Source organism: Cryptotermes secundus, unplaced genomic scaffold, assembly GCF_002891405.2.
Source record: "Cryptotermes secundus unplaced genomic scaffold, Csec_1.0 scaffold397, whole genome shotgun sequence".
NCBI classification, from domain to species: Eukaryota; Metazoa; Arthropoda; class Insecta; order Blattodea; family Kalotermitidae; genus Cryptotermes; species Cryptotermes secundus.
Genome location: NW_019731983.1, coordinates 465,917 through 480,567, shown reverse-complemented (window position 1 = coordinate 480,567; position 14,651 = coordinate 465,917). Strand labels below are relative to the sequence as shown.

Below are 14,651 nucleotides of genomic sequence, written 5' to 3'. Positions count from 1 at the left end.
CTATGTTTTGGGACAGCGACGGCATAATCCTTACTCGTGGCGTTCCAAAGGGCACTACGATGACAGATGCATCCTACCAAGATGTTTTGAAGAACAAGCTCCTTCCAGCACTGCGAGAAAAACGGCCGGAAAAGGCTGCATATGTGCTCTTTCACCAGGACAATGCACCAGCGCATCGGGCGTACGCGACGCAGCAGTTTCTTCCTGAAAACAACCTTGAAGTGGTTTCTCATGCTCCCTACTCAACTGACCTGGCTTCTAGCGATTTCTGGCTTTTCCCAAAGATGAAAGACACTCTCCGTGGTCGCACATTCACCAGTCGTGCCGCTATTGCATCAGCGATTTTCCAGTGGTCAAAACAGACTCCTACAGAAGCGTTCGCAGCGGCCATGGAATCATGGCGTCGACGTTGTGAAAAATGTGTACGGCTGCAGGGAGATTAGGTTGAAAAGTGACAGAAGTTTCAAATTTTTTGTATGATTATTGTGTGAGAAAAAAAATCGGAGACCTTAGAACTTGAACGCACAACGTATTTCTTTAAATGTTTCCAACACGCAGACGTGTTCTTAAATACTCTAATGAGTTAGAGTGTCTCGACGGGGTTCCGGATTGGATGTCCGATCTACTGGCCACCTACGGATTGCTACCACAAGCAACTACAACAGTCTCACTGAAGCACACACGCCAAATATCACTGCAACCACAGCTCACATACAAGTCCTCTGTCTTCACCAGACGTTTCTTGGTAACAGATTTTAACACAGTAACTATAACAGTCTCTCTGAACCACACACTCCGAATATTACTGTAACTGGAGTACACATAACGTCTTCTCCGTCTTCAGTAGACGTTTCGTAGTAACCGATTTGAACACAGTAACTATAACAATCTCTCTGAACTACACACTCCAAATACGAGGGTCGTACTGAAAGTCATGAGCAACAATTTTTTTGTAAAGTAACATGCTTTATTATTGACAAACCAAATACACCACCTCAATATACAGACCTTTCTTTATTTTTCCACATAATCGCCACTTCTTTGTACACATTTCTCCCAGCGTTCTGGGAGTTTGAAAATTCCGTTCCAGCCATCTGAAGACACGCACTGCTTTCTGAATTGCCTCCCTTGTCTCAAAACGTTGTCCACGCAGCTGATCCTTCACAAATCCGAAAAGATGGTAGTCGGAGGGTGCCAGATCAGGGCTATAGTAGTGGTGTGGAAGAAGTTCCCACCCCATCTTTGGAATTGCTTCCATTGTGATCTTTGTGGTCTTCGGTCAATTTTCGCGGGACCTAACGAGCACAAACTTTCCTGTACCCCAAGCTTTCAGTCATCTCCTGTACTGCACTGTGCCCTATTCCAAGTGTTCGGGCTACTGTGTCTACTGTTACACGCCTGTCATCTTGAATGATCTCATCCACTCTTTCCATGTTGCGTTAAGTTGAGGCTGTTCGAGGACGACCGCTCCGAGGCTCATCTTCAATGCTGGTGTTCCCATCTTTAAAATGTTTCACCCATCTTCGAACACTGCTCGCACCCATGCACACACTTCCATAAGCACGCTGAAGTCTGAAAGCAGTGCGTCAGTGTCTTCGGATGGCTGGAACGGAATTTTACAGAAGGGGAATTTTCAAACTCCCAGAATACTGGGAGAAATGTGTACAAGGAAGTGGCGATTATGTGGAAAAATACAGAAAGGTCTTTAGATTGAGGTGGTGTATTTGGTTTGTCAATAATAAAGCATGTTACTTTACAAAAAAATGTTGCTCATGACTTTCAGTGCTACCTACGTATTACTGTAACTGGAATACGCATAAAGTCTGCTCCGTCTTCAGTAGACGTATCGTAGTAACCGATTTTAAGACACTAATTATAAATCTCACTGGATCACACACTCCAAATATCACTGTAACTGCAGCACATGTAAAGTCTTCTCTGTCTTAGTAGACGTTTCCTAGTAACCGATTTGAACACAGTTAACAGTCTCACTGAACCACACACTCCAAATATCGCTGTAACTGCAGCACACGTAAAGTCTTCTCTGTCTTAGTAGACGTTTCCTAGTAACCGATTTGAACACAGTTAACAGTCTCACTGAACCACACACTCCAAATATCACTGTAACTGCAGCACATGTAAAGTCTTCTCTGTCTTCAATAGACCTTCGTAGCAACGGATAAACACGAATAGCAGGCATGAAGGCGGTCCGATATTAAGGGTACAAATGTCCGTGTATGTTATACAATCAATGGCCTGCACGCGACGTCTCAATGTCACTTGCATATATTGGTACATCGGGTAGAGCAGAAGAAGGGGCGCTAGTGCCGTTCGCCATCCACGTGTCTAAACTTTACAAGCGAACAAAATGACCAGTATGACTGAAAATAATTCCAAATTTGACGTCCACGTGGTTGTCAGATTTTTGCAAGCAGAAGGAGTAAGTGAGAGCGAGATTCATCGCAGGTTAATGAGTATTTAGGCCGTGCCTTAGCTTGGGCGGTTAGTAGCTGGATTCCCACCTCGGCGGCTCTGGTTCGAGCCCTGGTCAGGTCATGTGGTATTTGTGGTGGACAAAGTGGCACTGGGGCAGGTTTTTCTTCAAGTACTTCGGTTTCCCCATGCCAATTTTCATTCCACCAGTTGCTGCACAGTCACCATCATCTATCATCGGGGGCTGGTACAGTAGGCCAATAGTGGCCGCAGTACCAAGTGGACTCAAGTCTCGCCGCAACTAATAATAATAATAAAATATTCCGTTGCCGGTAGTTCGCAAGCGAACTATACCAACCGAGCGACCGCCGCTTGCCGGAGAAGTTAGTCTCTGTGATCTAGTGGTGAAGAATTCTTGCCTACAGATCCAGACGTACCGGGTTCGATTCCCGGCGCTACTAGATTTTCTGAGAAGTAGTGGGTCTGGAATGGACCCGCTCAGTCTCGTGAGGATAATTGAGGAGCTACTTGAATCGAAAATTAGCGGCCCCTGTTTGAAAACCGATATTAACGGCCGTGGGGATCCGTTGCGCTGACCACGTGACTCACTTTGTCCGCGAAAGTTGGAAATAATAATAGCGAGTGAGTACGGCCAGAATGTTTTCAGCCGACATGAAGCGTGTCTGTGGTGCAGCAAATTTAAAGATGACCGAAGGGCACTGAACACACACGCAGACCAAGAACCTCGCACACTGATGAAAGCTGTGTCGTCGAAGGTTTGATAAAGGAAGATCGAAGAGTCAAAGTTCATGAAATTGCTTAAATGACAGTTATTGCAAAAAATCACTGTTCATGAAATAATCTCAGATTCAAACGTCCATAAATTTTCTGCTCACTGGGTTCCGAAAGTGCTCACAGAAGTGCACAAAAGCAAAAGAATGGCTGCTTCTCTTGAAAATCTTTGCTGTTATCAAGATGAAGGAGAATCGTTCGTTATGGGAGATGAAACGTGGGTTTACGAGTTCACACCAGAGTCAAAAAGGAACTGGATGACGTGGAAACATCCTCATTCACCCACTACAAAAAACAAAAAATTGAAACAATGGCGACCATGTTCTGGGATTGTGAAGGCCTCCTGCTCCGTGAATTTCTCCTACCAGAAACAATCAACGGCGACAAATACTGCGAAACGCTGAAAAGTTGCGCGAAGACAAACGAAAGAGACGAATACGATTAACCGCTGCAGTGAAGCTTCTACCTCACACTTCAGCCTTGCAGCGGTTTGGTTGCAAAAGCGGAAGTGAGAAGTTCTGCAGCATACACCACATAGTCCTGATTTCTACATGTTCGGACCAAAGGGCATTGCAGTACTTCACATCCCTTGGCAAGCAGAGCTACCACACAGGAATGTTTAAACTTGTAAAACGATGGGCCAGATTTCTGAATGGTAACGTTGGCTATGTGGAGAAATAAACATAGTGTTTCCTGACATTATTACAGATTTTTTTTTTTTGCAGTTAATATGCTTACGTAATTTGGTGCTGTACCTTTAAATTCTGACCGCTCTGGTAATGCACGAGTTGTCCGGGGTGCTGGTCTCTCTTCGGTTCGCCCGAAGTGAATTCAGTAATTCGTAACTAGGATTCGTTACCAGGAAACGCCTAGTGAAAACTTTAAGAGGAGTAGCCATTGTTGAGACCTGTTACCCAGCAACGCCTAGGGAGAGCAGACTTTTTTTTTATTTGGGAAAATTATATTACAGAACTATATGATAGACCTAATCGGCCAGAAACCTTAGAAGTTGAACCGGAAGAAGAAGTAGACACAGACGAGAAATTACCATATATTTTACAAAGTGAGGTGGAAAAAGCTATCAAGGAAATGAGGAAGGGAAAGGCTACAGGAGATGATGATGTACCTGGAGATGTGCTCAAGTTACTGGGAGAAGGTGGTTTGAAAACACTGACAAAACTAATGAACACCATATATGAAAGTGGAGAGTGGCCCAAGGACTTTACAGAAGTTACAATGATTGCCTTAAAGAAAAAGACAAAAAGCTACAAAATGTAGCGACCATTGCACAATAAGCCAATTGCACATACAGCAAAGATAATAGCAAAGATACTTAAAAGAAGAATTGAAAGGAAAATAGAGGATGTACTTGGAGAAGATCAGTTTGGATTTAGAAGAGGAAAAGGAACCAGGGATGCAATTGGGATGATGAGAATTATAGCGGAACGAACTTTGGAGATAGATGAAGAACTGTGTGTTTGCTTCATAGACTGGCAGAAGGCATTTGACCGGGTAAACTGGACCAAATTAATGCAGATCCTGAAAGAAACAGGTATCGATTGGCATGAAAGAAGATTGATTAGCAAATTGTACATGGATCAGAAAGTTAGAGTACGACTGGACAGGGGGGAGACAGGAAGTGTGCAGATTGGAAGAGGAGTTCGACAAGGATGCTGTTTATCACCAATTCTGTTCAACTTGTACAGCGAATGCCTTACCAAGGAAGCTCTGGATGGGCTCGGTGACTTCAAAGTAGGAGGGCAAATTATTCAAACTGTGAAATATGCAGATGACCTTGTGTTAATGGCTAAGGAAGAAACTGTGCTACAGGGCATGATTGATAGACTAATTGAAATTGGAAGGTGCTATGGCATGGAAATGAATGTGGAGAAAACAAAAGTAATGAAAATTTCGAGACAACCAACCCCAGTCACAATAAAGATAGACCAAAAACAACCGGAGAATGTGAAATGTTTTAAATATTTTGGTAGCTTGTTAACAGATGATGGATGGTGTACGTGTGAAATTAAATCTAGGATTGGCATGGCAAAAGCTGCATTTAGCAAGAAGAAGAACATTTTTACCAGCAAACTGGACTTAAATTTGAGAAAGAAACTAGTGAAATGCTACGTTTGGAGCATTGCTTTGTACGGGGCTGAAACTTGGACACTTAGGGCAGTAGATCAGAAACAGCTGGAAAGCTTCGAAATGTGGTGTTGGAGAAGGATGGAGAAGATCAGTTGGACCGATTATGTGAGAAATGAAGAAGTGTTAATTAGAGTCAGTGAGCAGAGGAATATCCAAACGAAATAAGGAAAAAGAAGGCTAATTGGATTGGTCATATCTTACGTGGTAACTGCCTTCTAAAGGAAGTTGTTGAAGGAAAGATATAGGGGCGGATAGAAGAGTCCAGAAGACGTAGGAAGGTGCTGGATGACCTTGGGGACAGAAGAGGATATTCTCATTTGAAGGAGAAAGCTCTAGATCGCATCAAGTGGAGGAATTGTTTTGGAAGAGACTGTGGACCTGTCGTCTTGACAGATTACCGATGAATGAATGAATTAATTAATTAATAGCGTATTTACAATTCTTTTTATTTACTTACTTAGTCATGGAGCTGAGCCCTTCTTGATTAGCCGCCAGTTGTACAGCTACTCAAGAATTTTCCATAATTTTATGGAACCCGAAGGTTCATTACCGTGTTCACAAGAGCCCTCCTCTTTTCCCTATCCTGAGCCAGATTAATCCAATCCATGTCATCCCATACTATCTCGCTAAGATCCATTTTAATGTGGTCCACCCACCTACACCTTATTCTTCACAGTGGTCTCTTTCCTTCTGGCATTTTCCACCAATATTCTATATGCATTCCTCATTTTTCCCCTTCGTGCTACATGCCCTTCCCACCCCATCCTCCTTGACACGACCGTTCTAATTATACTTGGAGAAGAGTGCAAGTTATAAAGCTCCTCATTATGCAGTTCTCTCCAACCTCCTATCACTTCGTCTCTCTTTGGTCCAAATATTCTCAACACCTTGTTCTCAAACACCCTTAGTCTATGTGGCTCCCTTAATATCACGAGACCAAATTTCACACCCATACAGAACCACGGGAAAAATTATAGTTTTGTATATTTTATTTTTTATGTTCTTGGATAGCAGACGAGAAGACAAAAGGTTCTGGAGTGAATGGTAGCAAGCATTACCCGAGTTCAATCTTCTTTTAATTTCCTGTGCCACATTTTCAAAACATCTGTTTCCTATCTCTATATCATGATTTTGCCCAGCATTTTGGTGACGTGGCAGCAACATATACTTAGTTTTCTCTGTGTATTTACAATCTCCTCCCGATAATATGGAGTGATAAGTAAATTTGTTCCAAGTAGGTGTCTTGAGTAGAGAAGTCATCCACTGATGATACTCTGATAGGCCCTGTAGAGGAATGGTGATGGTTTTAATCTTTGTCATCTGCGGGTTGTGATAGCTCAGACAGTCACTGTCTCCTCAATCTTCTTGCATTTGGTGGGTTGCTAATTTCTACAATTAGTCTGTTTTTTGTGGCCGAGTATGCTTTGATGGCAAAGTGTTGACAGTATACGTATTTATTCTTTGATAGATGGGATTTGCAGATCATTGTGGATATTAAAGTTGGAGACATACCAAGGAACTTTAGTTACTGAGCGCAAGAATTTGGATTGAAGTCTTTGAATTATTTTCACGTTTGATGGTTTTGTACAGCCCCATAGCTGTATACCATATATCCACGTGGGTTTTATTGTACACCTGTATAGGAGAAGTTTGTTTTCTATGGAAGCTTGGATTTACGGCCCGAAAGCCAGAACATTTCTCGTAGTTTTAAATTTAATTTCTGACGCTTCGTTTTGACGTGTTTCTGCCATATCAGTTTTTAGTCGAGGTATAATCTCAAGTATTTTACCTGTTTTGAACCGATATTTGCATATTATTGATGGTAACTTGCGGGCAAGTTATGCGTTTCGTGGCGAATGTAACTTGCACTGATTTTGTCTGGTTTATTTCGATTTCCCATTTGCTGTACCATTGCTGGAGGAGATTTAGTTGATGTTGAAGATGTGATGCTACAACTGGATCATTATTTGTTGCTAGCAGGGCTGTGTCATCCGCGAAGTTTGCGATTGTAGTGCTCTTTGTTATGGGCAAGTCTGCAGTATAGGTTAAATAGAGAAGAGGCCCCATCACGCTTCCTTTTGGTACACCTCATTTCACCTGGTAGCAATCTAAGTATGAATTATTCTGTTTTATTTGAAAGTGACTTTCAATGGCGTACGACTTTAAAAGTAGGTTGTATGGCTGGGAATGTATTTTTGATTTTATGTAGTAGTACACTTTGCCAGACCTCGTCAAACGCCTGAGCTACGTCAAGAAAAACTGCTGTACACAATGTTTTTCCTTCGAAGCTTGTTGCGATCTTGTTTACGATTCTATGCGTTTGTTGTATTGTGGAATGTCCTTCCCCGAATCCAGACTAGAAATCGGGAATAACAGTTGACAGGTCTAGGTCGTTCCTAATTTTCTTCTGTAGTAACTTTCCAGAAAGCTTCGATATGACCGGCAGCAAACGAATCGACCGATAAGAGTTTACTTCATTGGCTAGTTTCCCAGGTTTATATGTCATTACGATATAGTAGAATTTCCACATAATCGGGTAGTACAAGATTCTGAGCATTCTGTTATAGATGGTTGCTAGCAATACTATTGCTTTTCTTGGTAATTGTCTTGAGTATTTCTCCTGTGATAAGGTCATAAGCGGGTGGTTTGTGCGGATTTTTGTTCTTAATCTTGTACTACTCTGAGTGAGAAGCGTTTGATAGGTAACGGCATTGGACATGGTATTTCCAAGAAGTCTTCAGTTACACTGTCGTTTTGATTTATGTTAGAATGTGGTGTAAATACCTGTTCAAGATGTTCCGCGAACGTTGGGGCTTTTTCACTAGCGCTTTTTTCCCCAGCTTCTATCCGATTGTCTTATCGGCGGTATTGATACTTTGGGCCTTGAACTTCTCTGTTGCCGTCCAGATTGATGGACGGTCTAAAGATGGTCGTCTTTAGAGAGAGGCGCGGTATAGTGTTCGAATGTTTTATTTTTCGCGTTAGTTAAGTTGTTATGTAGGTTTCGCCATAATCTGTTATTATTTTTGATCTCTGCCATCTGCTTCGCGCTCTGCGTTTTTCGGTTACCAGCTCACGTATATAGAAAGGGATATTATCTCTTTTCTTCCTTTCTTCCTTTGGGGTGGTTGTTGAATACCACGCTGCTTCCTGTATTAAGGCGGTAAAACACTGAGTTACCTGGCCCAGTTCGTTCGGTTCTTCTATTAAGTTCAAGTTTATGTGTTCTGTGTATGTACGAAAGCTGTCCCTATGTGTTTGTGTTGAGATAAGTGTTGGAGTAGTTGATTCACTTATCGCATACGCACTCACAGGTGCAATTACCGGAGGACGGTCCGACGACAGCTCGAAGCTGGATTCAAGTTGCGTGTAGTGTGACGCTATGCCTTGGAGTACAAAGAAGCAAACAGATCTGGCAGCCTATTTGGGTCTGTTGGCCAGTACGTCGGTTCGCCGGTGCTGAGATATTTACAGTTTTGTCTCTTTATGCCGTGTAAGAGATTTATTCCTTTTGGTGTTATCAGTCTCGCTCCCCATTTTTTATGTTTAGCGTTCCATTCTCCACCTGTCAGGAATTTCGATTCCAGTGATTGAAGAGCGCTGTGTACTCTCGGCAGATGTAGCATGTCTGGGAGGACAGTAGATCGCAGAGATTGTAAAAGGCCATGGATTAGCACCAACTCGAATACTGGCAGCTTGTATTTTGTCTGACTGCTGGTGTAGTAGTTCATGGTGAGTGACTGCACTTCGAATAATAACAGCTGCACCACCATGTGCAGTGCCATATGGGTGAGGAACATGGTAGACTTTGTAGTATGGTATTTTAAACATTGTTCTAGTAGTGAAGTGCGTCTCTGGTATTAATGCAATATCTATTTTGTATATCGCATTAAGTGGAGGAACTGTTTTGGAAGAAACTGTGGGCCTGTCGTCTGACAGATTACTGATGAATGAATGAATATTTGTAGAAAGTTTCGCAGTTGTAGTTTGGGGTTTGACCGCCTGTTGGTATTCAAGAGTAAAATTCGTAGCGAATTTTCCATTATTGGGCGATTTTGTTTATAAGAGTGCTTAGCATGTTTAGTGCCATGCTGTATTGTTTGATTAGTTGGTTGACATTAGAGTATTCGGGAATAGGGAGTCTGTTGATTTTCTAGAGTTTGGACTGGAGGTTGATTGGGTTTTAAAGGAGGAAATTGGTTATTATTGTTGATGTTAATATTTGTGTTATGTGATTGAGTGAAGTTTCGTCGTGGTTGAATTGTTGTTTTGCTTCTTTTTGTGAGTTTTAATATATGTCGCAACCTTTGAAATTGGCGCATTTTGCTGAAGTATTTGGTTTCTTTTTACGCAAGGTTGTATTGTGTTCGCCTCCTCATTTAACACAAATATACGGTCTTGCGCAATATGTTTTTGTGTGCCCGTAGCAATGACAGATTGTGCACTGTATAATGTAGTGTTTTTCCTTTTTGGGACTTCGACTTTTATTTTCATATTGCATAAGTATTTAATTTCATATATGCTCTTATTGTTTTCGTTAGGTTGTAGGTCTATCAGCTTTCACTATTCGTTGCTAGGTTATCGCTCTCAAAAATGGTTACACCTGTACAGTGTTTTCTCTAGACGTATCCTGGTAACGATTCACCAGCTTATGTATTCACATCATTCTTCGAGCTCCAGATAGCGTATAGAATAAGGAAAATGAACATGGAAGACTATTTTGTATGCAGTAACAGAAATCTTTAGAATGTGTAAACCAGCGAGACTGATATAGTTATTTGTAGTTATTTAGAATATGCCATTAGGACGTTCCTGGAAAACTGGGTGGGACTGAAATTAAATGGGACACATCAGCTGCTGGTCTATGTTGATAGTATGAATCTGCTGGGAGACAACGTAGATACCATAAAGGAAGACAAAGAAAGTTAATTGGCTGTAGTAAGGATGTATCACTCAGAAACTGTTAAACATATCGACATGATTCAAGCGTTAAATTACTAAGAAATGTCTAAAGTGTGTTTCGATATGTGCTCTATTTGTCGCTCGGCAAATATCGAGACTGTCAGGTCTGTGGCCAAGTCCGTTGAATCAGTCCAGAACATTTTGTCTCCTCGTCTGTTGGCTAAAAACGTAAAAATAAGAATATACAAAAGTACTGTGTCTTCTTTTAGTAACTTGACGAGTTCACGTCTCCGCGCTTGACGGCGAGCGGTGCGCTTCTTTCTGCGAGGCGCATGCGAATTTTTCGCAATTAATTGTTTCATTAAAAACAATCCTTGCACTTACAGCGCACCAAACATCAACTTCCACTGAATGGCTTGAGCAGTTGTGTTGCCGTTCTTGCACTAGACGTTGACACCTCAGTCTCTTGAACTAAAGGTTTCAGTAATTTTCTAGGTGTGTTCAAGTCTTAACTTCTCCCCAGTAAGCACTTGATGCTTATGTTCTTGTTTTTGTCCATTAAGAGACCCACTCTGGACCTCCTCTGTGGTCTAGTGGTCATTATTCCTGGCTACAGATTCAGGAGTCCCGGGTTCGATTCCTGGTGCTACCAGCTTTTCTGAAAAGTATAGGGTCTATTACGGGGTCCACTCAGCCTCGTGAGGATAATTGAGAGTTGTTTCAAGGAAATAGCGTCTCCGGTCTAGAAAACCAAGCTAAACGGCCGTGGGGATCCGTTGCACTTAACCACGCGACAACTCTGTCCGCTAAATTTGGCACTAACTTCGCCGACAATCGGCGGTCTCTCGGTCGGTATAGTTCGCTTGCGGACTACAGGCCACGGATTTTGTGGTTTTTAAAGTCCCATTTTAAGTTTATTTAGCAAATTGTGAATTGTTTGTATGCTGGGAACTCTTTCATCGCGAAATTTTCTCGGGTACTTTCTAGCAGATCCCGTATTTCGTGTAGATGTCATACAAAAATACACGTTACTCAAAAGTATACCGCACCTTGACGGGACACGCCTCATACTAAATGTAAGAGAATAAATGACTAATGGAGCTGATAACTGCTGCCTACTGATGACAAATCATAAACAAACTCTGACACATGTTCGAGTACAGGGTACCGAGGAGAATGTTTTGATGGAAGAGAGATGAAGTGACAGGAGGTCGGAGGAAAACTGTATAATGAGGAGCTTCATAACTTGTACTCTTCTTAAAGTATAATTAGAATGATCGAGTAAAGGAGGATGAGATGGGCAGGGCATGTAGGATGAATTGGTAGAAGAGGAATGCGTATAAGATACTGGTGTGAAAGCCAGAAGGAAAGACGCGAAACGTAGGGGGGGTGGATTATATCGTGATGCATATATCCATTGCTATAGAGTGATCAAGTCAAGGAGGATGAGGTGGGCAGGGCATATAGCACGAATGTGGGCGAAAAGGAATGCATGTAGGATATTGGTGGGAAAGCCAGAAGGAAAGAGACCACTGGGAAGACCAATGCGTAGGTGGATGGACAATATTAAAATGGATCTTAGATAGGACGGGATGGTATGGATTGGACTGGTTTGCCTCAGGATAGAGACCATTGGAGATCCCTTGTGAATACGGTAATGAACCTTCGGGTTCCATGAAATGCTGGGAAATTTTTGAGTAGCTGCAGATTTGGCTTCTCAAGAAGGGCTCAGCTCCATAAGTAAGTAAGTATACCCATTGCTAGACAACGACTCCGTAAACAAACCTGCAACAAATACGCAACAAACAGAATAGATCCATTACTAGGCACCGCCCGCAATAATATAACAGTTGTTGTAAGAAGTGATTTCTATGTAGGTCTTCATGCCCATTGTTTAAGCAACGAGTCAGTATTCAAACGAATACTCAATAATAGAAGACGTCTGTTGTCTAACAAAGGACTTGTTTTCTGTGATGTGCTCCGACCTGAGGCTTTATAACCAGAAACTCATGCCGGCTAGACACATTCATAGATCGGAATTCAGGGACTCCGGATTCGAAGATGATACCAAGTAAGGAATTAGAAAGTATCCAGGAGATCTAGTTTGTGAGCTGAGGACTGCATATGCTGTAGTTGCAGTGAGACTGTGGTAAATCCGTTGCAGTGAAATGGATAATGATGACTGGTGAAAGCACACCGAGAAGATTCAGTGTTGAGTGATTTGTAGTGAGAGTATCGGCAAGAGTGCTGTACTCAATTATAGTTACGACTTGTGAGTGATCAATAAATTCAATTGCCAATCCGAACCCCGTCTCTAATCACTAATACACGTGACAATATTGTCACGTGCCACAGTGTCTAAAGACGGGGTTCGGATTGGCAATTGTATTTATTGGATACTTACAGGTGGTAACTACGTACAGTTAATTTTCACACTACAAAGCACTCTGCGCTGATCTGTTCAGTCTTATCTGCACTAGTCACGAAATTATAACACGGGAACTATAAAGTCTTACAAAACTGCGGATTCCCAATATCGATGTACAACCTTTGTCCATAAAGTTCCGAGACTGATTTACGAGGGGCGTTCAAGTTCTAAGGTCTCTGATTTTTTTTTTCTCAGGACTGGGAACAGATAGACACATGCGGTTTACTTTAAAATACGTGTGCACTCTTTGTGAATGCGTGACAGATGGCACCACTGTACGGCACACAGAACTCTAGTGGTGGCGGCGAGGGTCACGAGTGTTTTTGAACGTAAAATGGCGATGTTTTCGTCACAAGAACAGCGAGTAATCATTCGTTTTCCCCGCTTGCGTGGTGCGACACCCATTGAAATTCATCGCCAGTTGAGTGAGACGTGTGGTGATGGTGTCATGAATGTGAAAAATGTGCGTTCGTGGGTTCGACAGTTCAAAGAAGGCCGAACGTCGTGTGACAACGAACCAAAACAATCTCGGTCTCGCACCAGCCGGTCTGACAACATGGTCGAGCGAGTTGAGAAAGTTGTTTTGGAGGATCGCCGATTGAGTGTTTAAAACATCGCCTCCAAAGTTGGCATTTCCGTGGGATCTGTGCACAAAATCCTGCATGAAGACCTGCGAATGCGGAAAGTGTCCTCCAGGTGGGTTCCACGAATTCTGGCGGACGACCACAAGGCTGCACGCATGGCAATGATGAAGGCATGAATGGGACTTTCTTTTCATCAATTGTGACAATGGATGAGACATGGATGCCGTTTTTCAATCCTGAAAGCAAGCGCCAGTCAGCTCAATGGAAGCACTTNATGCACCAGCGCATCGGGCGTACGCGACGCAGCAGTTTCTTCCTGAAAACAACCTTGAAGTGGTTTCTCATGCTCCCTACTCAACTGACCTGGCTTCTAGCGATTTCTGGCTTTTCCCAAAGATAAAAGACACTCTCCGTGGTCGCACATTCACCAGTCGTGCCGCTATTGCATCAGCGATTTTCCAGTGGTCAAAACAGACTCCTACAGAAGCGTTCGCAGCGGCCATGGAATCATGGCGTCGACGTTGTGAAAAATGTGTACGGCTGCAGGGAGATTAGGTTGAAAAGTGACAGAAGTTTCAAATTTTTTGTATGATTATTGTGTGAGAAAAAAAAATCGGAGACCTTAGAACTTGAACGCACCGCGTAATATCTCAGCTTACGTAGATGGTGGTAATTCCAGGAAAAGGTGTTCCAAATACGGGACATTTTACGGCTTGCCTGTGTGATTGACTTTAGTTCTCTCGACCTCCGCCAAGAGGCAGGGCGCGGCGGGAAACACATGTAAATTGTCAGTTGTGGATTTGTGCTGTGAGAAGAATGAACGTTCAATTTGAACAGCGAGTTAACATCAAACTTTGTGTGAAACTGGACCAGACAGCCACAGAGACATTACAGCTTCTGCGTAATGCGTACGACGATGAAGCTTTATCTCGGGCGCGAGTGTTTGAGTAGCACAGGCGGTTCGTGTCGGTGGAGGATGACACAAGATCAGGCCGGTCTTCGAGTTCCCGGAACGAAGACAACATAGTTCGCATCAGAGACATGGTATGGAAAGACCGTATGGTTACAGTGCGCATTTAACTGATACCCTGAATATCAATAAGTCTGCCTGCCACCAAATTTTGCGAGAGAACTTCGGTAAACGAAAACTAGTCCCACACTCAGAACCAAAAGGAGGTGCGAGCCTCAGTTTGTGCTGATTTGTTACACGAGGCACAGAACGATTCCACGTTCATCAACAGTATCATTGCCGAGGATGAATCATGGTGCTTCTAGTACGACCCTCAGACGAAGAGGCAAAGCACTGAATGACGGTCAACGGGTTCTTCGGCGTCAAAGAAAGTGAGGCAGCATCCAAAGAAAAC

The 14,651-nt window shown here is 42.8% G+C and overlaps 1 protein-coding gene across 8 annotated transcripts in view; it reads left to right on the top strand.

Annotated features, from left to right (window-relative positions):
- The window catches only part of LOC111867399 (TATA box-binding protein-like protein 1), a 54,318-nt gene that overhangs the window by 16,159 nt on the left and 23,508 nt on the right, over positions 1-14,651 (top strand). Inside the window, exon 1 of one of the 8 annotated variants that reach the window (XM_023857218.2) lies at positions 12,153-12,346. The exons of the other annotated variants lie outside the window; for them this stretch is intronic. Within the exon in view, the coding sequence (XP_023712986.1) occupies positions 12,337-12,346 (10 nt within the window). The 5' untranslated portion in view covers positions 12,153-12,336. Of the gene's footprint in view, positions 1-12,152; positions 12,347-14,651 lie in introns of those variants that run through there. 8 annotated transcript variants of the gene reach the window in all.